This window comes from Manis javanica, chromosome 15 (genome assembly GCF_040802235.1).
Source record: "Manis javanica isolate MJ-LG chromosome 15, MJ_LKY, whole genome shotgun sequence".
NCBI lineage: Eukaryota > Metazoa > Chordata > Mammalia > Pholidota > Manidae > Manis > Manis javanica.
Genome location: NC_133170.1, coordinates 60,777,463 through 60,800,288, shown reverse-complemented (window position 1 = coordinate 60,800,288; position 22,826 = coordinate 60,777,463). Strand labels below are relative to the sequence as shown.

General features: G+C 43.6%; 1 protein-coding gene, 2 long non-coding RNA genes and 2 other non-coding genes across 11 annotated transcripts; 1 reads left to right on the top strand and 4 right to left on the bottom strand.

Moving 5' to 3' along the window:
- Positions 1–1,133: 1,133 nt before the first annotated feature.
- On the bottom strand, positions 1,134–5,801 carry RPSA (ribosomal protein SA). Its single transcript, XM_037014377.2, has 7 exons — positions 5,695–5,801; positions 5,052–5,217; positions 4,129–4,247; positions 2,624–2,869; positions 1,800–1,928; positions 1,520–1,685; positions 1,134–1,293 (listed from the first exon to the last, which is right to left on the bottom strand). The coding sequence occupies exons 2-7, from the start codon at positions 5,182–5,184 to the stop codon at positions 1,199–1,201; spliced, it is 888 nt and encodes a 295-aa protein (XP_036870272.1). The 5' UTR covers positions 5,185–5,217; positions 5,695–5,801; the 3' UTR covers positions 1,134–1,198.
- On the bottom strand, positions 2,430–2,571 carry LOC118971709 (small nucleolar RNA SNORA62/SNORA6 family). Its single transcript, XR_005060299.2, has one exon. It is a non-coding gene; the product is annotated as a small nucleolar RNA SNORA62/SNORA6 family (small nucleolar RNA).
- LOC118971710 (small nucleolar RNA SNORA62/SNORA6 family) lies at positions 4,314–4,464 on the bottom strand. The gene has a single exon (XR_005060300.1). It is a non-coding gene; the product is annotated as a small nucleolar RNA SNORA62/SNORA6 family (small nucleolar RNA).
- A 165-nt stretch (positions 5,802–5,966) lies between the features above and the next one.
- Positions 5,967–22,795, top strand: LOC140846626 (uncharacterized). 7 transcript variants are annotated; one of them, XR_012125946.1, is made up of 4 exons: positions 6,217–8,021; positions 9,266–9,340; positions 13,525–13,649; positions 22,023–22,795. It is a non-coding gene; the product is annotated as an uncharacterized lncRNA (long non-coding RNA). The 7 variants fall into 7 exon arrangements; XR_012125947.1 differs by lacking the exons at positions 6,217–8,021; positions 9,266–9,340 and adding an exon at positions 5,967–6,095; XR_012125944.1 differs by lacking the exons at positions 6,217–8,021; positions 9,266–9,340 and adding an exon at positions 5,967–6,206.
- Positions 9,347–13,160, bottom strand: LOC140846627 (uncharacterized). The gene is made up of 3 exons (XR_012125950.1): positions 12,717–13,160; positions 9,919–10,152; positions 9,347–9,702 (listed from the first exon to the last, which is right to left on the bottom strand). It is a non-coding gene; the product is annotated as an uncharacterized lncRNA (long non-coding RNA).
- Positions 22,796–22,826: the final 31 nt, after the last annotated feature.

Here is a 22,826-nt window from a genome sequence, read left to right as displayed (position 1 = left end):
TTCATTTAGAGAAGCATTGTTTTTCACTTAACCCACTCAGCCTCAAAAGAAATGCAGTAGTGATTTTTTCCCCCTTATTCAGTGAAGTCACCTTTCACACACACAATGACCAAAAACTGCTCAGTAAATTCACAAAGATAGAGATCGAAGTATAGTCTTAGCTACACACAGAGAAAAAGTAGGTAGGATACATAGATGATGAGAGAAAAATAATTCGATGAATATATGCTTACAGAGAAATATGACTTTCTAAAATTGAATTTCCATTCATGCTCTTTATTTCATCTGGAACTAAGTTGTTCTAGAAATGTCTGATGACTCAGGATGCTAGAAATGGGTAGGGATATTTCACAGAAAAAAATGGGACCCCTATTTATTCTCAAAATGTTTTCTCTCTCCCACTTGCCCCTGAAATTTTGGTTATTGACTATATCTGGGAGACTGTTTATTTCCCCTTATGTAATGTTTTAAGAAATGGAGAATAATGTGTGAGACTAGGGTTCAGTTCTTGAAACATAACTTTCTTTAAGGTGCCACACTTGTCCTGACAGAGGTAGTGGGACCTGAAGTGGGCGAGGCTGCATTCAGTCTCCGACTTCCACGATGCACTGTCACCATGGGGGGATGTGCAGGGGACGAGCGGCTGAGTGGCACCAGAGGGGCACAGAACTCCTCAGCAGCATGTTCTGGGCTGGAGGCTGTTCAGAGGTCAACAACACTTTCACTTCTTACCTGCCTTGTGGGTAATGCACCCTGACATAACAGATTGACTCCCACCTGGCAGCTGCTTACCCCCCCTTCCTGCTGCGTCTCCAAGTCTTCAGGTGCCAGATGTCACCTATGGATTGGCCACAAAACTGACAAATAGCAGAACTGTCACCAACAACCTATTAAACTCTGAGCTCTACAAAATTTACCAACAAGGGATAACATTATCAACTTTGGAAACACATTCCTTGGGTTACAGGTAGCATTTCCCTGCTTTCAGAGCAGATGTTCCTTACACAGAAAAGAGGCTCCAGAAAATGCCCAAGTGCAAAGCAATACACTTTATCTATAGTGGTTTTTTTAAGTAAAACCTGTGTCAAGGGACTTCAAGTAATCCCAGGCAACCTGAACAGAAATAATGGACATAACTTCTAGAAACTTTATTTTCTGCAACCTTGTTTCCTTTCTGTTTAAGAGTCTGAGGAACAGCCTAGGACCACTCAGTGGTGGTTCCTACCCACTCGGTGGCCTGAGCAGTGGGAGCTGCGGACCAGTCTTCAGTGGCAGGCTGAGCACTCCAGTCTTCTGTTAAGAAACCAGCAAAAACGACCATCAGCTGCATCCCGTCTTTTTGTCATGCCACCCAACCAGCAATCTCCTTCCACTAGATACACATTCCAAAGGACAAAGACCAAAGCTAGAGCCTTTCAGATGCACCTGAATGAACCTGTTAAGTTACTGGCACACCTTTAGCACGCACGCATACAGCAGATCACTACAGCCAGCTTAAGCACCACGCCGAGGTACGTACCAGTGGGGAACTGCTGAATAGGCACGGAGGGCACCTGCACGCCTTCAGACCAGTCTGCGACCTCTGGCTGTGCAGCAGTGAACTCTGGGGCGGGAGCAGTCCATTCACCCTGGAATTCCTCCTTGGTCACGGCCTTTTCGGCAGCAGCCTGCTCTTCCTTTTCAATCTGGTAGAAAAAAAAAAAGTTTGTAGGGACAGAAACACTGCATCTCCAAGTAGCACAGACTGAAGTGCCCGCCTGCTCATGGGACCCCAGGCTTTGTGAAGGAAGGAAGCGCACCTCTTCAGGATCTCTGTAGAAGTAGAGATCAGGCATGACCTCCCACGGGTGTTCACGGGAGATGGTGCCGCGCATGCGCAGAACTTCTCGGGCCAGCATCCACCACATCAGACCCACCGAGTGAGCTCCCTGCAAGAGCACCAGGTTACTACAGTGACATTGGTCAAGCAATCCACAAGCAGCGCCCCCTTGCCTCCACATCATCTAGGTCCTTGGCACTACGAGGACACAGCTTAGTTTACATGTTTTTCCCACAAGGTTGTCCTATGAATCGGTAGTTTTGAACCTGGATTACTACCAGGACCACAGACACTCAAAAAACCTGTTGTCAAGACTCCATGAGAGCCAACAAAATCAAATACCTGGGATTAGTACCTGGACACTAAAAAAAAAAAGTCTGGGTGATTCTTATGCAGAACTAGGGTTCTGAGACCAGTGAACCAATTTAAACCACACTTGACCCACCTTTTTAGGACGTTACAGCAGGATTCATCAAGTTGGTCTGAAAACACAAAGGCCAAGTACTGCCTGAGAGGCCCAAGCATAGTTAAATACAGAGACAGGCAGAGGAAAACACAGGCCACTTTTAAATGGTTTTATCTCCTTCAAGTGCTCATGCACTCAAATTGTCCTTGTAGCAAGGCTTACTACCCAACTCCACTCATTGGGCCAGAGGCCCTCATGGTGTTAGCGAAAAGCTTGCCTCTCGTGTAGCACACTACCTACACTTGCGAGCCACTGGCCTCAACTCCAAGCTCTAACAATGTGCAGCATCTCGGCTCTTTCTAGAGCACTTGTTCTTGAACCCTGGTTTCCATCAGTACCTTGTTGTTGCACGGGATGGCAATGTCCACGTAGCGCAGAGGGGAGTCCGTGTTACACAAGGCAATGGTGGGCAGGTTAACGTAGGATGCCTCTGTGAGAGGCTGGTGGTCAGCCCTAGGATCAGTGACCACCAGGAGTCTCGGCTCCCGGAAGGCTGCCTGGATCTGGTTAGTGAAGGTTCCAGGTGTGAAGCGGCCAGCAATGGGAGTGGCTCCAGTGGCCGCAGCAAACTTCAGCACAGCTCTCTAGAAGCACAAACATGGAAGGTTAGCAACACCCCAGACAAGCCTACATGTCTGATCCCACGATGCAGCCTGTGTTGTCAGAACCCCCCGAATCCACCTCAAAAACGAAAGCATCAATCCAACACTAATCTGTGTCCTTCCTATCACCTGAAATGTACTTAGAAAAGTGCCCCCAACCCTGCCTTCTGCTTAGAAGGCACCGTAACCCCCATATCTGCAGTGCCCTGGCCACCTCGCTTCTGGAGGCTCCAGAGCCACTGCCTAGCTTTGGGTACCAAGCAGGTCACCTTGTGGACGACTTAGGCAAGTTACTCTTGTGCCTCCAAGTACCTCCCCATGAGGGCAATAAAAATTAAATGCATCAAGACAAAGAACAGTGCCCAGCACGAGTGATCACTCCATGCTCTGGTCAGATTCATCACAACTACACTATGTAATGCAGAAATACACCCAACTTTTTTTTTACTCTTTCCTCCATAAAGCTTACTTCCTGCATCCCTTCAAACAGGCAGACTTGTCACTTTTCTCCTACATGCCCAGCTGTAGCAACACTGCCTGGATCAATCTAGATGCTAAATAATTAAAACCTTCTTCTCCCATGCACCAAACTTTGGGGAATACATTTTAAGTTCATGGGAACCAATTTTACTGTCAACCTAAACAAAATACAGAGTCTTACAATGTTAAAATCTGTTAAAATCCATGTCAAACTTTTTTCAAAACAGAAATGGGGTGAATAAAATCCTTGTCAGTGCTCTTATAAAACAATTCTCAAGAAATCCTCAAGTTTTCTCATAGGAGGTAAGAATTGTCAAAACAAACAGGGCAAAAATGACTGGTTTTTCCCTCTCAGCTGTGAAAAAAATCGAGCTATTTGGGCTGGCAAAGATTCTTACTCTTGCTTGAGATGTGCACAAGGACTGGTACCCTACTCTAAGACACCTTTCTGAGATACTTTGTAGTTTCCGTAAATTTAAGTTTTTGACCCAGCACTTCATTTTAAATATGAAAAAATCGACTAGAAAAACATGAGGCATTTAACAGCGTCATTTCAGTAGCACGAGCCAATACCCCAGGATGTGAAGAGTGAAGCTCAACAAACCATCATCCACCAAGTGATGTGTATGCTGAAAATGCCAAATACTGGCAATTTGAGATTCCTAGACAGTGAAATTATCAACTGCTTTTTCTTTATACTTTTCTATACATCTCCAAATAAAGTTTTTAAATAATAAAAACCAAGCATAAGGTCCACAAACCTGGCCAGTGTTCCTGGACGATATGACACTGACATCAGCCGGGTTTTCAATGGCAACAATGGCACGAGCTGCCAGCAGCAGCTTCTCCCAGGTTCTCTTCAGATTTATGATGTAGATGCCTAAGTGATAGCAGAAGACTTTGTAACCTCACCTAACTTTGCAAATGGACTGACTTCTAAAAAGTTCAATGTGGCAGCGAGTACTACCAAACTCCAGTCACAGAGGCAAGCTCTACTGGTGTTAGCGAAAACCCTGCAGCTTGTATAGCACACTTCCGACACTCAGAAGTTCACTGGCCAAGACTGGCCTCCACCCTGAGCTTTAATAGTGTGCAGCTGTGATTCAGCAAGCAAAGATGGCTCTCTGTTCTGTTCAAACTATACCTCTATCAACCGTTTAGACTTCCTCCTTGGAAAGTTCTTAACCACTTTGACTTCTGGCCACCCTTTCCTCTTACCATCTGCCTTGATTCACCCCAAAACCACTTCCCAGCATGCCACTCCAGGACTTAAGTAAGTCCTTTAGTTGCTCTGCCTCTATGCCAAAGCACTGCCTTATCCACAGTGAATCCTTATCAGTACCTAGGTGTTAAGGAACTACAGGAGCTAAGTCAGTAGAAACTCAGCTAATGAGTTTCCTCACCATGTTCACCATCTCCTGCCTCTTTCACTGCCCATTACCTAGCAATTGTCATACTCTCCTACTAGAACCTAGAAAACTTTCCTTTCCCAAACCAGATCGCTTTTATTTAAAGCTTGTTTCCAACCTCAGGATCTGGTTTCACTCATCAATTCGGAGAAAGCATTCACAGGCAGATGCACAAATTACTTCACCCAGCACTACCCATCAGAATATGGCAGGGCCAAAATTTGTCCTTATAACTGGAATGGCAAAGAAAAAAAAAAAGGCAAGCAATGACAGACCATCGCTTTTCCTTTTGTAAATGTACTGTTCCATTTGGAAGTCGAGGTTGGTGCCACCTAGGTGGGTTCCTGCTGCAAGGAATTTGAGGACATCTTCCTCCTTCATTTGCAGGACATCAAGGGCTCCGGACATTGTGAAAGTTTCCCTTTAAGTTACGACGGGACCCTGCAAACAAGAATCAGCGACCTAGGTTTCATTCCAGCGGCTTAATGAGGCGGAGGGCCAGGCACATTCTGACAGTCAAGAAGCGCCTTCCTATTCACACGCGGCAGGGGACTACACCCGCCTTCCCCGCGCCGCACCTTCCCGAAGGTCGTGCAAACCCGGAAAAATGTTGCCCTGAGACGCAACGCTTCCTGCAGCGCTCGGGCCGTAGGGCAGCTACGGGGCAGAGCGTGCAGCCACGCGAGCAGGTCCCCTTCCTACCGGACCGCGGTGGACACACAGTACTCGAAATCCTGCCCCCGCACGCCACAAGCTGGGGCTCCCGCAGGCCCGCCCGTCCGCCGTGATCTGTGCCAGCCCCGCTTCCCAACCGGGCACCAGGGAACCCGCGCCCACGTCCTCACGTCCATGGGAAACCCGCTCCCGCTCTCGCGGGCGTGGGGGGGCGGGCACCGGACGCCTACCAAACAAACCCACCCAGAACAACGCCGCATGGACCCCTCACCAAGCGTGGAAAGGACAGGCGGCCGGAAATGACGTCCTTATATTCACCGCCGCCAGCCAATAACAAAGCCGAGCGATAGCCAGGCGGAACCGACGGGCTGCCAGAAGGCGGGCTTGCCGCGCAGGCGCAGACCCTCGAGAGTGGCAGAGGTGGCGACTTTGAGCCGCAATTTGCGACTTCGGGACTTTCCGGCGCTGCAAAGCCCTTCCGCGCCGCGCGATTGCCCCCTCTCGTTTCCCGTCAAAAGCGGATGTGGCTGGTTCTCTAGGTGAGACCACCTCAGACGGTGCGCCTGAGATCGGGGCGGCCCGCATCCGAGTTGTACGTGGAGGAGCGTTGAACATAACAGCCTCAAGTATTCGATAAATAAAAGGTGCAGAAATTGTTATTCTTTGAAGACAATTAATAGAACGTAATTTATATTTTAAAAGTTGACTTACTGGAAATTTTCCTGAAAAATAAAAAGGAACAGACTGCACAGATGGTATGCATGACAATATTTCAATGTGTGTAAGAGAAATTGCAATATCCATCACTAGATCAAAAATGTATTTTTATTACTGTGGAGAAAGTGAAGGTTCCTTTGGGCAGGAGTCTCACCTGGCCCTGGTTGGCTTGCTTACTACATACGTGTGGGCAATACCTTGTTAATGACTCTATATTATATAAAGAGCTCTGCCCCTTGCTCTGGGCTGCTGCAGGGCTGCAGGAGAGCTGAGGCTGGAGTGGTGGCAGCTGCTGAGACGGCTACCGGGAGCAGAGAAGCTAGCTTGCTGCATGCAGACTTACTCTGCGTGGAGGGGATTCTAGTGACTGCCCTGGCACTGTGGGAATATAGTTGGGTATAAACACTTTTACCCCAAGAATGTTCCACTGTTGGTTTTTTTCAGTCTCAATCCATAGTGAATTTTTCCAAGGCTAAAACCCATTGGTAAGACAATTACATACAATACTAGGCAGCCATTAAAAAACAAAATCTACAGTACAAGAAAGAACTGCAGGATGGGGCAATTATTTAAAGAAAAAAACAAAAACTAGCCCTCTGCATCAAAAGATGATTGTAAACATAGCCCAAAACCAAATTATTAATAATTACATAGTTTTCAACTTTGGCTGCATTTATAATCATTTGGAGAGATTTTAAACATATGCTCAACCCCAAAGCAAAAAGGTAAAGATAAAAAAATATTGAGGTGTAATTGACATGTAGCCCATTAAGTTTCAGATGTGGAACAATGATCCAATAATTGCATATATTGCAAAGTGATCACAGAAGTCTAGTTAACAGATATATGTAGTTAAGATATTTTTCTAGTGGTTAGAACTTTTCTGGTGTACTCTTAGCAATTTTCAAATATGCAATATAGTATTAGCTACAGTCACCATGTTTTAAGTTACACCACCATGACTTAAAAAGTATGATTCTAAAAAATAGCTCCTGTGGGGAAGCTGGGATTCCTATGGCCAGGATTCTCACTGAACTTAAACCACCTGATGATTTAACTGGCCTGTTGCTAGGCTACCACTTCCATACCTTTAAGGCAATAAGTTATTATTGCACTATATAGAGAACTCGGCCCAGTGCTGGGGGGAGACAGAGTCTCACTGCCGGGAGAACAAGCCGGGTAATAAACCCTTTCACCCCAAAGAACGTTTTGCTGTCGATTTCTTTGGTCACATTGAATCCATAGCGAACTTGCCTGGGGCTGAAACCCTTGGCAAGACAATTGGCAAAGTTGGCAGGGTTCATTGTTGACCAAGGAAAAAGACAGGCTGCCCCTGTGAATGATGACACAGTGGATTGTCCCCCAGTGGGTATGTGGTCTGAGGTGGCTTGCCTCCTAGAGGACTAGGCCCACCCCAGGACTGGAGGCAAGTGGAGGTGATACCTGAGGCAGTAGGGGTAGCCCTTGGTATAGTAAGTAGGTCTTTTGAGAGACAGAATGCCTGTGAGGCAGTGGGGACTGTGGGTTGGCTGCTTTTCACAGTATTAAAAAAAGTCTATGAAAGAGAAGGACATGCTCCTGAAAAAGACCCAAGAAATGGTGGCATGAGAATGCGAGCTGCAAACTTCTGTGGATTCCCTGAAGAAGGAAATGGCATTGAGGCGAAAGAAGGCAGCGCGAGACCACTGGCAGCAAGGTGCCATTGAAGAGGTAAAAAAATCCTTAGAGAACGAGACGGCAGTGCTGCCAGGTGCTCTGAAGGAGGACAGGCCATCAAGGAAAAAGACAAACTCCTGAGTGAAGCACAGGCGGAGGTGGCACGAGAACACCAGCTGTGAAGCATTGAGGTGAAGGTAAGAGAGCTGCTGAAGACTGAGCTGGCATTGCTGCGAGGCCCTGTAGCAGAGGAGGCACTTGGGGGAGTGGAGAGAAAGGTGCCATCAGCCCCAGAAATGGAGGAGCTGGGGAAGGATGAAGGGGTGGTGCCAGAGGCACTGGCCCCTCCTATATTGAAAGCACACCCACTGATTGTAAAGAAAATAAAGACCCAGAAGCTGAAAGTTCCCCAAGGAGAGGAGCAGACCCCTCCCCAGGTCGTGGAGCACTCTTACGGTCCGCCCCGACTCAGGCTGAGCTGGTGGATTTGGGCTCCTGGTAATATAACCCATTCTTGCAGTGTATGTCCAGTAAAATGGGTGCCCTGATCACTCTCAATTACCTGTGGTCAGCCATAGGGAGCAAAGAGATGCTCCAGGCCTCGTTTGGTTGTCTGCTGGTCTGCACAACGGGGAGGAAAAGCAACCAGAAGTCAAGTAGCTGTGTCCATACAAGTCATTGCATACCGATATCCTTCTGACACAGGTAGAGGCCCAATATAGTCTGTCTGCCACCTGACGATGGGTATAGGCCCCTTAACTATTGTCCCATGTTGCTGTGGAACTAGGTGTAAGTCCCTTTTGGAGCACATGACACACTCCTGCCAGGCTCTACTAACTTCTTCAAAGGTTAAAGGCAAGCCCCACAGACAGGCTACACTTTTTTTTGCCCTGCATGCAACAAACAATAATGTAACCATCAGGCTACATCAGAGGCAGGCTTTCCTTCTAACCAATGTATCTGGGCCATTTTATCTGCTTCATCATTTCCTGGGGATACCAATAGCAAATAGCAAATGACCTGTCACATGGTATACTGTAATTATTTTTGTCTGACCACAGGCCTATAAGTCTTCACAATTCTTGCCCCCAAAAGGGTCGGTGAACAACCAGCCAGTTGGCATGGTACCAGGTAGGTAGCCACAGGGTCAAGCCCTGACAGACAGCCCAGCTGTCAGTGCAGACAACTATAGGGGAGGGCTCCTGGCTGATCACAAGCCACATGGCCCGCAACTCTGCCCATTGGCTGCTCTTCCCCTCACCATCTTCCATCCATATTATCTCAGTCTTAGGATGGAAAGCTATGGCCCTCCATTTTGGGGGCTGCCCACGGCTGGAGCCATCTGTGTACCATGCATCTTTGGGTATAGGGGCTCTTCCCTCCCGATAGGGACTCTCTGCTACTAATGGTTCAAAAGCAAGTTCTTCCTGCTTTTCACTAGTATATGTCACCGACCCAATAAGCGTTGGAGTTCTTCACTCAAGAGGCTACTAGAGAGGGCACTACGCTGCTGTAGGTAAGTACTCCACTTGGCCAGTGTGGGTGTTTGTGCCACACCACTCCTTGGCTTTTGGGTCCAGTCTCGTACCCACCCCAAGATGGGATAGATGGTTATTACCTTTATCGGGGCTATTCCAGTGATAGGTTCTGTAGCCAGCAAGGCATGATAAATGGCAGCCAGTTGTTTTTCTATCAAAATGTATCGTACCTCTGCCCCTTTCCAGAGTTGTGACCAGAATCCAACGGGTTGGCGAGTTCGTTCAAGCCCCTGCCAGAGACCCCAGCCATAACCGTCTTCAGTCACATGAGCATCCAGCTCACAGGACCTTGATAGGTCTATCACTCTCAAGGCCTACACGGCCTTGACTGCCAGTTTTGCTGTAATAAAGGCAGATGCACATGTCTCATCCAAGTCCCACCTGAAGCCCTTTTGTACCAGCTGGTATAAGGGCTTCAGAATTTGTGCCAAGTGCGGTATAAACACTCTCCAGTAGCCTAGAAGACCCAGAAACTTCTGTAGCAATACTACAGTTGTAAGGGTAGGAAAGGCCTGGACTTTTTCTATAATTGCTTCTGGTGTAACTTTGGTCTTACCTGACCAGATGACCTCCAAGAATTTGACAAAGCAGGTCCCTGAACCTTGGTGCTGTTCACAGCCCATCCTTTCTCCTGTAAATGCTGCAGTAGTCTAGGTGCTGCACCTTCTAGATCTGACGTGAGCATGACATCATCAATATAATGGTACAGCTGCACCATTGGCGGTTTCTCCCATGTAGCCAAGTCCTGGGCTACAAGTCCATGACAGAAGGTGGGGCTGTGGAGGTATCCCTGTGGGAGGATGGTGAAAGTCCATTGCCATCCTTCCCACATGAAGGCAAACAGTTCCCGACTTTCCTGCTCAGTGTCAATGGAAAAGAAGGCATTAGCAAGATCTACCACATAATGGAATGTTCCTAGTTCATGGCTGAGGGTATCCATCAGGCCTGCAATAGACGGGACAGCAGCATGCATAGGGGATATGACTTTATTCAGTTCTCTGTAATCCACAGTCATACGCCAGGAGCCATCTGGCTTTTTTACTGGCCACACTGGGGAACTGAAAGGACTATGTATGGGTGGGCTTCATAATACCCACCTTTTCCAGCTCCTGGAGTTTCTCCAATCTCTTTATGCCCGCCAGGCACTTTGTATTATTTAGTATTAGTCACCTGCTGAGGCACAGGCAAAGCTATGGGCGGGTGCCTAGCATGTCCCCTCAGAACTACCTTCACCACATGTACTCTCAGTCTGAACTCACCTGCAGTAATCTGCAACCATAGACCCTGCAGGATATCAATCCCCAAAATATACTCAGGGATGGGAGATACATACACAGTATACTCTTTTGGGGGTAGACACCCTATTCCCAAAGGGATTTGGCCTTTTTTTCACTCTGAAAGCCTTATCCCCATATCCATCTATGATAGTGGGGGTCCCAGGGAACCACTCAGGGTTACCATGAATCAGTGAACATTCAGCCCCTCTGTCCACCAGAGCCATGACACATTGTATGTTTACTGGGGACCAATGGATAGCTACTTCAACATGTGATCTCTGGTCGCCCCCTGGTCCTTCAGGGCAGATACCTCGACCTTCTCCTCAAACTGTGTTCCCCAATCATCTTCCTCTGTGGGCTCAAGTGAGGTTGGCTCACTCTCCAGCAGGAAGTCTTGCAAACATACAGACCGGACTCATGGCTCTGTCTCTGACCTCTGCCTCTTTGGTCTTAATGGCTGGAACTGCTGCTCTGGTTTCAGTTGTTGCCATAGCTCTAGTAAGATCCTATTTGACTTCCCATCTAATCCTTTCATCTGCTCCTGCCAGTATTAAATCAACCCACATCTGGGTCCTCATAACCTTCATGGGGCCCTTTAAATTCATCTTGTGAGTAACAGATCTTCTTTTCTTCTTTCTGGGTTCTTGTTGCTTCAGCGTCTTCTAAGTCTGCTACTGTACGTGTCACCTCGCTTATGGGATGCCTTAAGTAAGGGGAAAGAATGGCCATTAGAGACCCAAAGAGGGATGTGGGAGCTGTTTGATGCACAATATTTCTCCTCCCAGTAGTGAAAATCTCTTCATCTGGGCCATAATTCTCTGGACTATAGATGGCATTTCTTATGCCTAGCTCTCGTAACACCTGTTGGAGCTCAGCATATGTCTGCCATCTAACAGGAGAGGATGGTAGATCACCTTCATTGGGCCACACAGCACGAAGTGCAGCCATAAGCCAATCGAGGAGGGGGTGACTCCCTGGGGTATGATGTGCATTTTGTAATTGCTGCCTCAAGGCGGGCTGCACTGTCAGGGAAGACAGCTTTCCCATCTCTGATCCGGACAGAACAATTCCATCCACCCCTAAGTCCCACAGACGAGGAGCCAAGCTGCTATTAGCCAGGTTATAAACCCTTTCACCCCAAAGAACATTTTGCTGTCAATTTCTCTGGTCACATTGAATCCATAGCGAACTTGCCCGGGGCTCAAACCCATTGGCAAGACAGCTCCCTAGATAATTTTATGTATCAGAGTGAGAACTGCTGATTTACAAGTAGAGAAACTGGGTGGCTTTTTTACCCCTAACCTTTTAGTATTTAAAATTTTTTCTGAGGTATGTGTTAAAATTGAAAAAAAACCCCACTGCATTTAAACACAGCTGACATGGAAAGAGGTAAACTTAGTCGTGGCTTTAAGAATCCTTAGAAACTGAAGACAGAAATAATGGCTCTCAAAGGAAAATAAAAGGAAGACTTAAAAATGACTATATGAAAACGGAATGGCTGACTTATGGGCAGTGTTGTGTCACTGCAAAACTTTTCTGGCTGGCCTTTGGGGACACTCCCAAACTATCTTAACAGTTTCTTCCCGTACCCACCTCGGAGTCTTGAGAATATTTCCACTGTAACAACCAAGACTCTGTACTGTAATTACAGGTGTTCGTTTCTCCACAGAATAACTAACTGTCCATGAGAACTGATCTGCACAACGAAAATTCTTGGTGTGGAAACATATTGGACAGAGTCCAAAGATGAAAAACATGCCGGAGTGGTGGGAACCCACAGCGCAGAGGCCTTGGTCTGAGCACACCTGTCAAGCAATGGCTGTAGCTCCCTGCTAGGTGTCCTCCCCACCTATCAGCCTCCTAGCCCTCTGCATGAGTGTCTCCACCATTTTTAACTCATGCCCATTTTTGATAAAAATCTCAGAGACTTCCTTTTGCCAGTTTTGGTTTCTGAGGTTCATATTTTTAAAAAAAACAGCTTTAAAGATTTTATTTTTTGAATACTAAATTGTGCTAGGCACTAGCTTTTGGGGGCTACACTTTACCTGGCGTTGGGTGGTGTTGGGTCGTGTCTCACCTGAGGGTTTCATCCTCTGGCAGGTTCAGTCTGGATTTGGTGAGGCCGAAAAATGACATCAAAACATTGTTGGGATAAAAGGGTTTATACCCAGCTTTACATTTGTGGTGGCAGGTCAAGCGCTAGAATCCTGTCTGCCTCAGAACAAATTTGCATGCAGCAAGCTAATCCCTGCCTCCAGGCCTCTTTGCTGCCTCGCAGCCCCAGAGCACTGGGTAGAGCGTTTATATATATATATATATATATAGAGTCAATAATAACTTACTGCCCACACATGTGCAAGCCTGCATTGAGCATTGCACATGCACGGTGGGCAAGCAGATCAGGGTTAGGTGAGAACCCTGGCCATGGAACTCCCAATTCTCTACAGGTGGCTAGAAGGGTCCCTGCTCTGATTTGAAGCTGAGAGAATGTGGGGCACAGGCATCGAGTTCACCTTGGGCACTTCCCCACTTCCCTTTCTTACCAAACTTCCCCCTTGTGTTGAGGGCAGTCAAAACCTAAGGGAAACTGAGAGAGGACAGCTGAGAGACTGGGGTGAAAGAACGGTCAGTTATAAGAGATAAGGAAGTACACTGAGAAAAATAACAAGTCCTGAATGTTGAGTCTGAGTGTGCTGAGATAGGATTTATCCTGAGGACATAATATGCTTGTTTTGCAAAAGAGTACGTGAACACTCAGGCATGTGCTTCTTGACCCCTGGTTAACTTTCCCTCCCTGAGTGTGTATATAGAGGAGAATAAAAGCTATATGGCACGATTCCAGCTCAACTGGGTGTCCTCTCAGAGTGATTTGTGTATTTGTTCAGCTCCACGCATTCCCTTCAGGACTGTTCAACTTTGACGGGCACCGTCAAGTGGCGCCCGAACAGGGACCTGAAGTATGGAGGAGAACGTGAAGAGCCGCGGCGAGGTGACAGTGTGCAGGAAGCAGGTAAGGGGCGCCGAATTATTTAACCTCTGAGAGTATCATGGGGGCGGGAAACAGGTGAGTCCTGTTCACACAGATACTTAAGCATATGCTGTGGATGTGCGGCGCAAAGGTAGAACAACACATTCAAAAAGCTCAATTATTAAAAACTGACTTACACAAACTTTTACTCTTATTAGTTAACCTTGCTCCCCATTCGAAGCAGTCCTCTTAGGCCTGCGCCACTTTCTCCTGTGTAATGTAAGTGGAGCCTGTAAAGTAATCAAGCTGAACCCTTAGACCAACATGTAAATAGCTCTATTCTATTAACTCCTTTCCTTAGAGGCAGTCGTCCTGGAGCTAAGCATTTCCTTGTTTGCAACCCCAGGGAAGCGATACAAGCCTGTGACTCAGATCAAGACTCTAGCAGTGAAGTCACACAGTCCCTGCACTTATCAGGCAGGCAGGGGCCTCTCAAGGAATGACTAAAGCTTGGGCAGAAAAAACTAGGAAAACTGAGAATAATTCAATCCCTAAATTCTAAAAAAGAAGTGTCTTATCTTCTGCACACAAACCTGGACTCAGTACAAACTCCCTGATTAGAGAGGTTTGGCCCCTGAAAGAAGTATGCAATATAATGTTATGCAGCTAAATATATTTTGCCACAAGGAAAGAAAATAATCAAAAGTCCCATGAACTACTACAATATGGAATTGGTTTTCTAAATTCTTTTAGTAAAAATCTATTCTATTTATTGGGTTCATCATTATCTTTGAAAATTGGGAAGTGTTAAACTAGATTCCCTGAGATAGAAGAAATTTATCTTCTACAATACAGCCTGGCTTTAAGTAACTGGTGCTAGAATTGTACTTGTATTTCATGTCCAGCCCACTGGAAGCACACAGTCCCTATCATCAGTTCAGAGCCTTCATCGGCCCTGTTAGTCTGGGGCTGTTTAAACCTTAACCCAGTTATGTAAACTGCTCGCCCTTAGAGTGTATTCTTGAAAACTGAAGCACTTTTAATCAAGTAAGCTAAAAAGAAAGAAGGCAATTGAATATTAGTAACTCAAATCTTTATATCAGTTTGTCTGTGTATATGCTTTTATATGAAAAGTGTTGCTAACTGCAGTCATTACGTCTCAGTCTGTATGTTTGTGTGTCTAAGTGTGTAAATAAAAAATATTTTCTACCTCCGGATGGTATTAATAAAAATTGATTTAAAAACAACTGCTTGTGAACATTGGGCATTCTAAAACTTCCAGAAAATCTAATAAAAAATATTAAGCATTAATGCTAACTTAAGTTTAAGTGAAACGGACGTGTCCTTATAGTTATCAGCTGCCAAAGTTTACTTAAAGTCATTTAAGTTGATATTGCCTGTTAAATATTTCAAGAAGATGCTTAAAGAAAAGCTTGACTTTGTCTAATGTTTGGTAAAAGTTTTATAAGTAATCTGCATGGTTGCTAAAAATAAGTAAACAAGTGTAGTAAATGAACATCTTAATAATAATACTGTATTAATGTATAACAGTGTATATATCTGCAAACAGCCTGAGAATTTTTGCGGTAACCAAAATTCTTGAAGTTTGCTAAGTTATATAGACATATTTTGTGCTTAATGAGAAATTGTGCTGTAAGGGACATTTTCAAAAATGATAAAATATGTTCATAAATGTATCAATCTGAAGACTGCTGATGTAACAGTTTACAATGGTCTATTTTTCAGTGTTCACTGAAGGTTAAGGTACCAAATGGTTTTAAGTTCTAATTAAAACTACTTAATATAATAAAAAAACATTTCAGTATGCTAAAGAATGTGTGCTTTTTAAGTTTATTTATTTATTTATTTTTGTATCATTAATCTACAATTACATGAAAGACATTATGTTTACTAGGCTACCCCTTTCACCAAGTCCCCCCCACATACCCTTTCATCAGCACAGTAAGATGCTGTAAAATCACTACCTGTCTTTTCTGTGTTGCACAGCCCTCCCTGTGCCCCCCCACACTATACATGCTAATTGTAATGCCCCCTTTCTTTTTCCCCACCCTTGTCCCTCCCTTCTCACCCATCCTGCCCAGTCCCTTTCCCTTTGGTAACTATTAGTCCATTCGTAGGTTCTCTGATTCTGCTGCTGTTTTGTTCCTTCAGTTTTTCTTTGTTCTTATACTCCACATATGAGTGAAATCATTTGGTACTTGTCTTTCTCCACCTGGCTTATTTCACTGAGCATAATACCCTCTAGCTCCATCCATGTTGTTGCAAATGGTAGGATCTGTTATTTTCTTATGGCTGAGTAATATTCCATTGTGTATATGTACCACATCTTCTTTATCCATTCATCTTCTGATGGACACTTAGGTTGCTTCCATATCTTGGCTATTGTAAATAGTGCTGTGATAAACATAGGGGTGCATCTGTCTTTTTCAAACTGGAGTGCTGCATTCTTAGGGTAAATTCCTAGAAGTGGAATTCCTGGGTCAAATGGTATTTCTATTTTGAGCATTTTGAGGAACCTCCATACTGCTTTCCACAATGGTTGAACTAATTTACATTCCCACCAGCAGTGTAGGAGGGTCCCCCTTTCTCCACAACCTTGCCAACATTTGTTGTTATTTGTCTTTTGGATGGTAGCCTTCCTTACTGGTGTGAGGTGATATCTCATTGTGGTTTTAATTTGCATTTCTCTGATGACAAGTGATGTGGAGCATCTTTTCATGTGTCTGTTGGCCACCTGAATTTCTTCTTTAGAGAGCTGTCTGTCTATTCAGCTCCTCTACCCATTTTTTAATTGGATTATTTGCTTTTTGTTTGTTGATGTGTGTGAGCTCTTTATATATTTTGGATGTCAACCCTTTATCAGATCTGTCATTTACGAATATATTCTCCCATACTGTAGGATACCTTTTTGTTCTATTGATGGTGTCCTTTGCTGTACAGAAAGCTTTTCAGCTTGATATAGTCCCATTTCTTCATTTTTGCATTTGTTTCCCTTGCCCGTGGAGATATATTCAAGAAGAGGTCACTCATGTTTATGTCTAAGAGATTTTTGCCTATGTTTTTTTCTAAGAGTTTTATGGTTTCATGACTTACATTCAAGTCTTTGATCCATTTCGAATTTACTTTTGTGTATGGGGTTAGACAGTGATCCAGTTTCATTCTCTTACATGTAGCTGTCCAGTTTTGCTGGCACCATCTGTTGAAGAGACTGTCATTTCCCCATTGTATGTCCATGGTTCCTTTATCGAATACTAGTTGACCATATATGTTTGGGTTAATGTTTGGAGTCTCTGTTCTGTTCCATTGGTCTGTGGCTCTGTTCTTGTGCCAGTACCAAATTGTCTTGATTACTGTGGCTTTGTAGTAGAGCTTGAAGTTGGGGAGCGAGATTCCCCCCACTTTATTCTTCCTTCTCAGGATTGCTTTGGCTATTCGGGGTCTTTGGTGTTTCCATATGAATTTTTGAACTATTTATTCCAGTTCATTGAAGAATGCTGTTGGTAATTTGATAGGGATTGCATCAAATTTGTATATTGTTTTGGGCAGGATGGTCATTTTGACGATACTAATTCTTCCTAGCCAGGAGCATGGGATGAGTTTCCATTTGTTAGTGACCTCTTTAATTTCTCTTAAGAGTGTCTTACAGTTGTCAGGGTATAGGTCTTTCACTTCCTTGGTTAGGTTTGTTCCTAGGTATTTTATTCTTTTTGATGCTATTGTGAATGGAATTGTTTTCCTGATTTCTCTTTCTATTAGTTCATTGTTAGTGTATAGGAAAGCTACAGATTTCTGTGTGTTAATTTGTATCCTGCAACTTTGTTGAATTCTGATATTAGTTCTAGTAATTTTGGAGTGGAGTCTTTAGGGTTTTTTATGTACAATATCATGTCCTCTGCAAATAGTGACGATTTAATTTCTTGTTCACCAATCTGGATTCCTTGTATTTCTTTGTTTTGTCTAATTGCCATGGCTAGGACCTCCAATACTATGTTGAATAACAGTGGGGAGAGTGGGCATCCCTGTCTTGTTCCCGATCTCAGAGGAAAAGCTTTTAGCTTCTTGCTGTTCAGTATGATGTTGGCTGTGGGTTTATCATATATGGCCCTTATTATGTTGAGGTACTTGCCCTCTATGCCCATTTTGTTGAGTTTTTATCATAAATGGATGTTGAATTTTGTCAAATGCTTTTTCAGCATCTATGGAGATGATCATGTGGTTTTTGTCTTTCTTTTTGTTGATGTGGTGGATGATGTTGATGGATTGTCGAATGTTGTATCATCCTTGCATCCCTGGGATGACTCCCACTTGGTCATGGTGTGTGATCCTTTTGATGTATTTTTGAATTTGGTTTGCTAATATTTTGTTGAGTATTTTTGCATCTACGTTCATCAGGGATATTGGTCTGTAGTTTTCTTTATTTGTGGGGTCTTTGCCTGGTTTTGGTATTAGGGTGATGTTGGCTTCATAGAATGAGTTTGGGAGTATTCCCTCCTCTTCTATTTTTTGGTAAACTTTAAGGAGAATGGGTATTATGTCTTCTCTGTATGTCTGATAAAATTCTGAGGTAAATCCATCTGGCCTGGGGTTTTGTTCTTGGGTAGTTTTTTGATTACCACTTTAATTTCATTGCTGGTAATTGGTCTGTTTAGATTTTCTGTCTCTTTCTGGGTCAGTCTTGGAAAGTTGTATTTTTCTAGGAAGTTGTCCATTTCTCCTAGGTTTTCCAGTTTGTTAGCATATAGGTTTTCATAGTATTCTCTAATAATTATTTGTATTTCTGTGGGGTCCGTCATGATTTTTCCTTTCTCGTTTCTGATTCTGTTGATTTGTGTTGATTCTCTTTTTCTTTTAATAAGTCTTGCTAGAGGCTTATCTATTTTGTTTATTCTCTTGAAGAACCAGCTCTTGGTTTCATTGATTTTTTCTATTGTTTTATTCTTCTCAATTTTATTTATTTCTTCTCTGATCTTTATTATGTCTGTCCTTCTGCTGACTTTAGGCTTCATTTGTTCGTCTTTTTCCAATTTCAATAATTGTGACATTAGACCATTCATTTGGGATTTTTCTTCCTTCTTTAAATATACCTGGATTGCTATATACTTTCCTCTTAAGACTGCTTTTGCTGCATCCCACAGTAGTTGGGGCTTTGTGGTGTTGTTGTCATTTGTTTCCATATATTGCTGGATCTCCATTTTAATTTGGTCATTGATCCATTGATTATTTAGGAGCATGTTGTTAAGCCTCCATGTGTTTGTGAGCCTTTTTGCTTTCTTTGTACAATTTATTTCTAGTTTTATACCTTTGTGGTCTGAAAAGTTGGTTGGTAGGATTTCAATCTTTTGGAATTTACTGAGGCTCTTTTTGTGGCCTAGTAAGTGGTCTATTCTGGAGAATGTTCCATGTGCACTTGAGAAGAATGTGTATCCTGCTGCTTTTGGATGTTGAGTTCTGTAGATGTCTGTTAGGTCCATCTGTTCTAGTGTGTTGTTCAGTGCCTCTGTGTCCTTACTTATTTTCTGTCTGGTGGATCTGTCCTTTGGAGTGAGTGGTGTGTTGAAGTCTCCCAGAATAAATGCATTGCATTCTATTTCCTCCTTTAATTCTGTTAGTATTTGTTTCACATATGCTGGTGCTCCTGTATTGGGTGCATATATATTTATAATGATTATACCCTCTTGTTGGACTGAGCCCTTTATCATTATGTAATGTCCTTTATCTCTTGTTACTTTCCTTGTTTTGAAGTCTATTTTGTCTGATACTAGTATTGCAACACCTGCTTTTTTCTCTTTGTTGTTTGCATGAAATATCTTTTTCCATCCCTTGACTTTTAGTCTGTGCATGTCGTTGGGTTTGAGGTGAATCTCTTGTAAGCAGCATATGAATGGGTCTTGCTTTTTTATCCATTCTATTACTCTGTGTCTTTTGATTGGTGCATTCAGTTCATTTATATTTAGGGTGATTATTGAAAGGTAGGTACTTACTGCCATTGCACGCTTTAAGTTTGTGGTTACCAAAAGTTCAAGGTTAGCTTCTTTACTATCTTACTGTCTAACTTAACTCGCTTATTGAGCTATTATAAACATGGGCTGATGATTCTTTATTTCTCTCCCTTCTTATTCCTACTCCTCCCTTCTTCATATGTTGGGTGTTTTGTTCTGTGCTCTTTTAAGGAGTGCTCCCATCTAGAGCAGTCCCTCTAAGATACCCTGTAGAGGTGGTTTGTGGGAGGCAAATTCCCTCAACTTTTGTTTGTCTGGGAATTGTTTAATCCCTCCTTCATATTTAAATGATAATCATGCTGGATATAGTATTCTTGGTTCAAGGCTCTTCTCTTTCATTGCATTAAATATATCATGCCATTCTCTTCTGGCCTGTAAGGTTTCTGTTGAGAAGTCTGATGATAGCCTGATGGGTTTTCCTTTGTAGGTGACCATTTTTTTTCTCTCTGGCTGCCTTTAATACTCTGTCCTCATCCTTGATCTTTGCCATTTTAATTATTATGTCTTGGTGTTGCCCTCCTTGGGTCCCTTGTCATGGGAGTTCTGTGGTTTCTGTGGTCTGAGAGGCCCTTTCCTCCCCTAGTTTGGGGAAGTTTTCAGCAATTATTTCTTCAAAGACACTTTCTATCCCTTTTTCTCTCTTCTTCTTCTTCTTCTTCTGGTGTTCCTATGATGCGAATATTGTTCCTTTTGGATTGGTCACACAGTTCTCTTAATATTCTTTCATTCCTGGAGATCCTTTTATCTCTCTCTGCATCAGGTTCTCTGTGTTCCTGTTCTGTTTTCTAGTTCATTAATGGTCTCTTGCATCTTGTCCATTCTTCTTTGAAGTCCTTCCAGAGATTGTTTTATTTCTGTATTCTCCCTCCTTAGTTCTTGCATATTTCTCTGCAAGTCCATCAGCATGGTTATGACTTTTGTTTTGAATTCTTTTTCAGGAAGATTGATTAAATCTACCTCCCCAGATTCCTTCTCAGGAGAGGATGTCAAAGGTGTCTGGGTTAGCCTGATCTGGATCAAATTTTTTTGCCTTTTCATGTTGATAGATGCAGTGGTATCCTATTGACTCATCTGTCAGCTGGGAGAGCCAAAACCTTATCCACTTGCTCCTGGACTTTCTTTACTGGAACAAGGTGACCCCTAGCAGCTTGTGTTGGGCAATTGCGTGTAGACTGGGTCTGTTTCTTGCCCAGCCGCTATGGAGGAAGCTCCCTTGCTGTGTGCGTGGCCAGCCTCAGGTTGCTTCTCTGCTATGGCGGGATGCTGGAGTGGGAACAGACGGTGGGGGGCTGTTTATCTCTGTGAGGGGTCTCAGAGCTGCTGCCCAGGGGGTTAGGGTACCCAGGGTTCCCCAGGATTCCTAGCTGCTGGGCTAAGTGTCCTGGGACGCTTCCATCCAGCTGTGGAGTCCCTGTACCTTTAAGACTTTCAAAAAGCACTTGCTTTTCTTTGTCCCAGGGGCGCCAACTGCAGGGACCCACTCACAGGTCCTACTATCCTGTTTCCCTAGTATCCAGCACCCCACACCTGGGTGTGGATGGCTAGGTTGGGTGTTCAGCAGTCCTGGGCTACCTCTCCCTCCCCACTCCGACTCCTCCCGCTGGGAGCTGGGGTGACAGGCGCTCGGGTCCCGCCAGGCCACAGCTTGTATCTTACCCCCTTTGTGAGGCACTGGGTTCTTGTGGGTGTGGATGTGGTCTGGCTGTTGTCCTGTGTCTTCTGGTCTCTCTTTTAGGGATAGTTGTATTTGTTGTATTTTCAAAAATATATGTTTTTGGGAGGAGATTCCTACTGTCCTACTCATGCTTCCATCTTGGCCGGGGCTCAAGAATGTATGTTTTAACGAGAAAGTATAAGGAATAAAAATGCATTGTGTTGAAAGTAAAAGAAGATAAATATTCAGAAGTACAGCTGTTTATTCAAGGAAAGAAAACACTGACTGTAAGAGGAAAGTTGTAAAAGATTTATAAAAGATATAATCATGCTATGTGAAATTAAAGCAGAGAAATCTTGATATCAAGTATATAGCAAGACTAGAATTTTTGTTTGTTAAAAGAACAAAAGTTTATTAGTCTACCTTTAATGTTGAAAGATTGCAAAAAGTTTTCTAATTGTTTATTAAAACAGTTTCTTATGCTTAAAGTCTTAATGAATTGTCTGAGTATTTAAGAAAATGAGATCTTAATATTAAAAAGACTAAGCTAAGTGTTGTTAACAACTATGTAACCTTCTGCATTTGCTTTTAAACTTTCTTATTATCATTCTGGTTAAATAATAAGTGTTATTTAATAACTATAACTCTATTTAGGCAAGTGCCTTAAAAACTTTTGACAACTTCCCAAGACCAAATTTTAAAAAGTGTTTTTACCTCTCAATTAACTCTGATATTTTCCAGAGGGCCCCTGGAACATGTCAGAGGAATTTCTTCTCCTCATCAAGGAAAATATTTGATTAATTTGGCTTATTTACCTGATATATACTTACCTGGAAAGCGCTGTCAAAAAGAATAATGCTAAACTTTATTACTGAATGTTTGTTACAGAAGTATCACTCTTCCCCCTAAGATGCTTACTCCTGATGCCCAATTAAATTTACCTGTTAGTACTGCTATAATTACTGAATGTGTATGTATTAATTGTACTCATGTACCCTCTTACTGTAACTCTACAATCAATGTAAAATGGTCTTCTAGATAGAGACTTCCAAATTTTTGTGTAATAACAAAACATATCAAGCCCTTTCTTCACACTATCGAGGTGTTTATGGTGTGGGACGCATTCTTCCTGCTCTAATAGACCGTCCTGGATATAAGCGCAAGAGACTTCTCCAAGCTCTGCCATCTGATTGTGATGAAACTTGAAACTTTCAGATCCTGCTGCTGTTGCAGTTGCAGCTGCATTCCTTCTGCCAGTTCTGCATCCTAGACTTGTCATTGGAATGCAGAAAGAGATGTCCAAGCTGGCCTGTGCATACAGTAAAACAACAAATCTGACTGCTTCTATATTATCTGAACTCAACCAAGAACTGGGAGAAGTGCGAGCTGCAGTGCTTCAGAATCGCGCTGCTATAGACAATCTGCTGTTAAAAGAGTATGTGGGCTAAAACTAATGAGACATTACACATAGCCCAATTACTATATTAAATCAGATAAAAAGCATGTTCAAAGAACCCCTGAATAGTCTCTGGCACGCTGTCACAC

What these genes read in the sequence shown, in the direction of transcription:
- RPSA (XM_037014377.2), bottom strand. Translation starts at nt 5,184, where the DNA reads ATGTCCGGAGCCCTTGATGTCCTGCAAATGAAGGAGGAAGATGTCCTC. An exon ending in CGTCCAGGAACACTGGCCAG is followed by an intron (nt 2,870 to 4,128) that starts GTTTGTGGACCT and finishes TTGTGCTTCTAG; the next exon opens with AGAGCTGTGCTGAAGTTTGC. An exon ending in TATTCAGCAGTTCCCCACTG is followed by an intron (nt 1,294 to 1,519) that starts GTACGTACCTCG and finishes GTTTCTTAACAG; the next exon opens with AAGACTGGAGTGCTCAGCCT.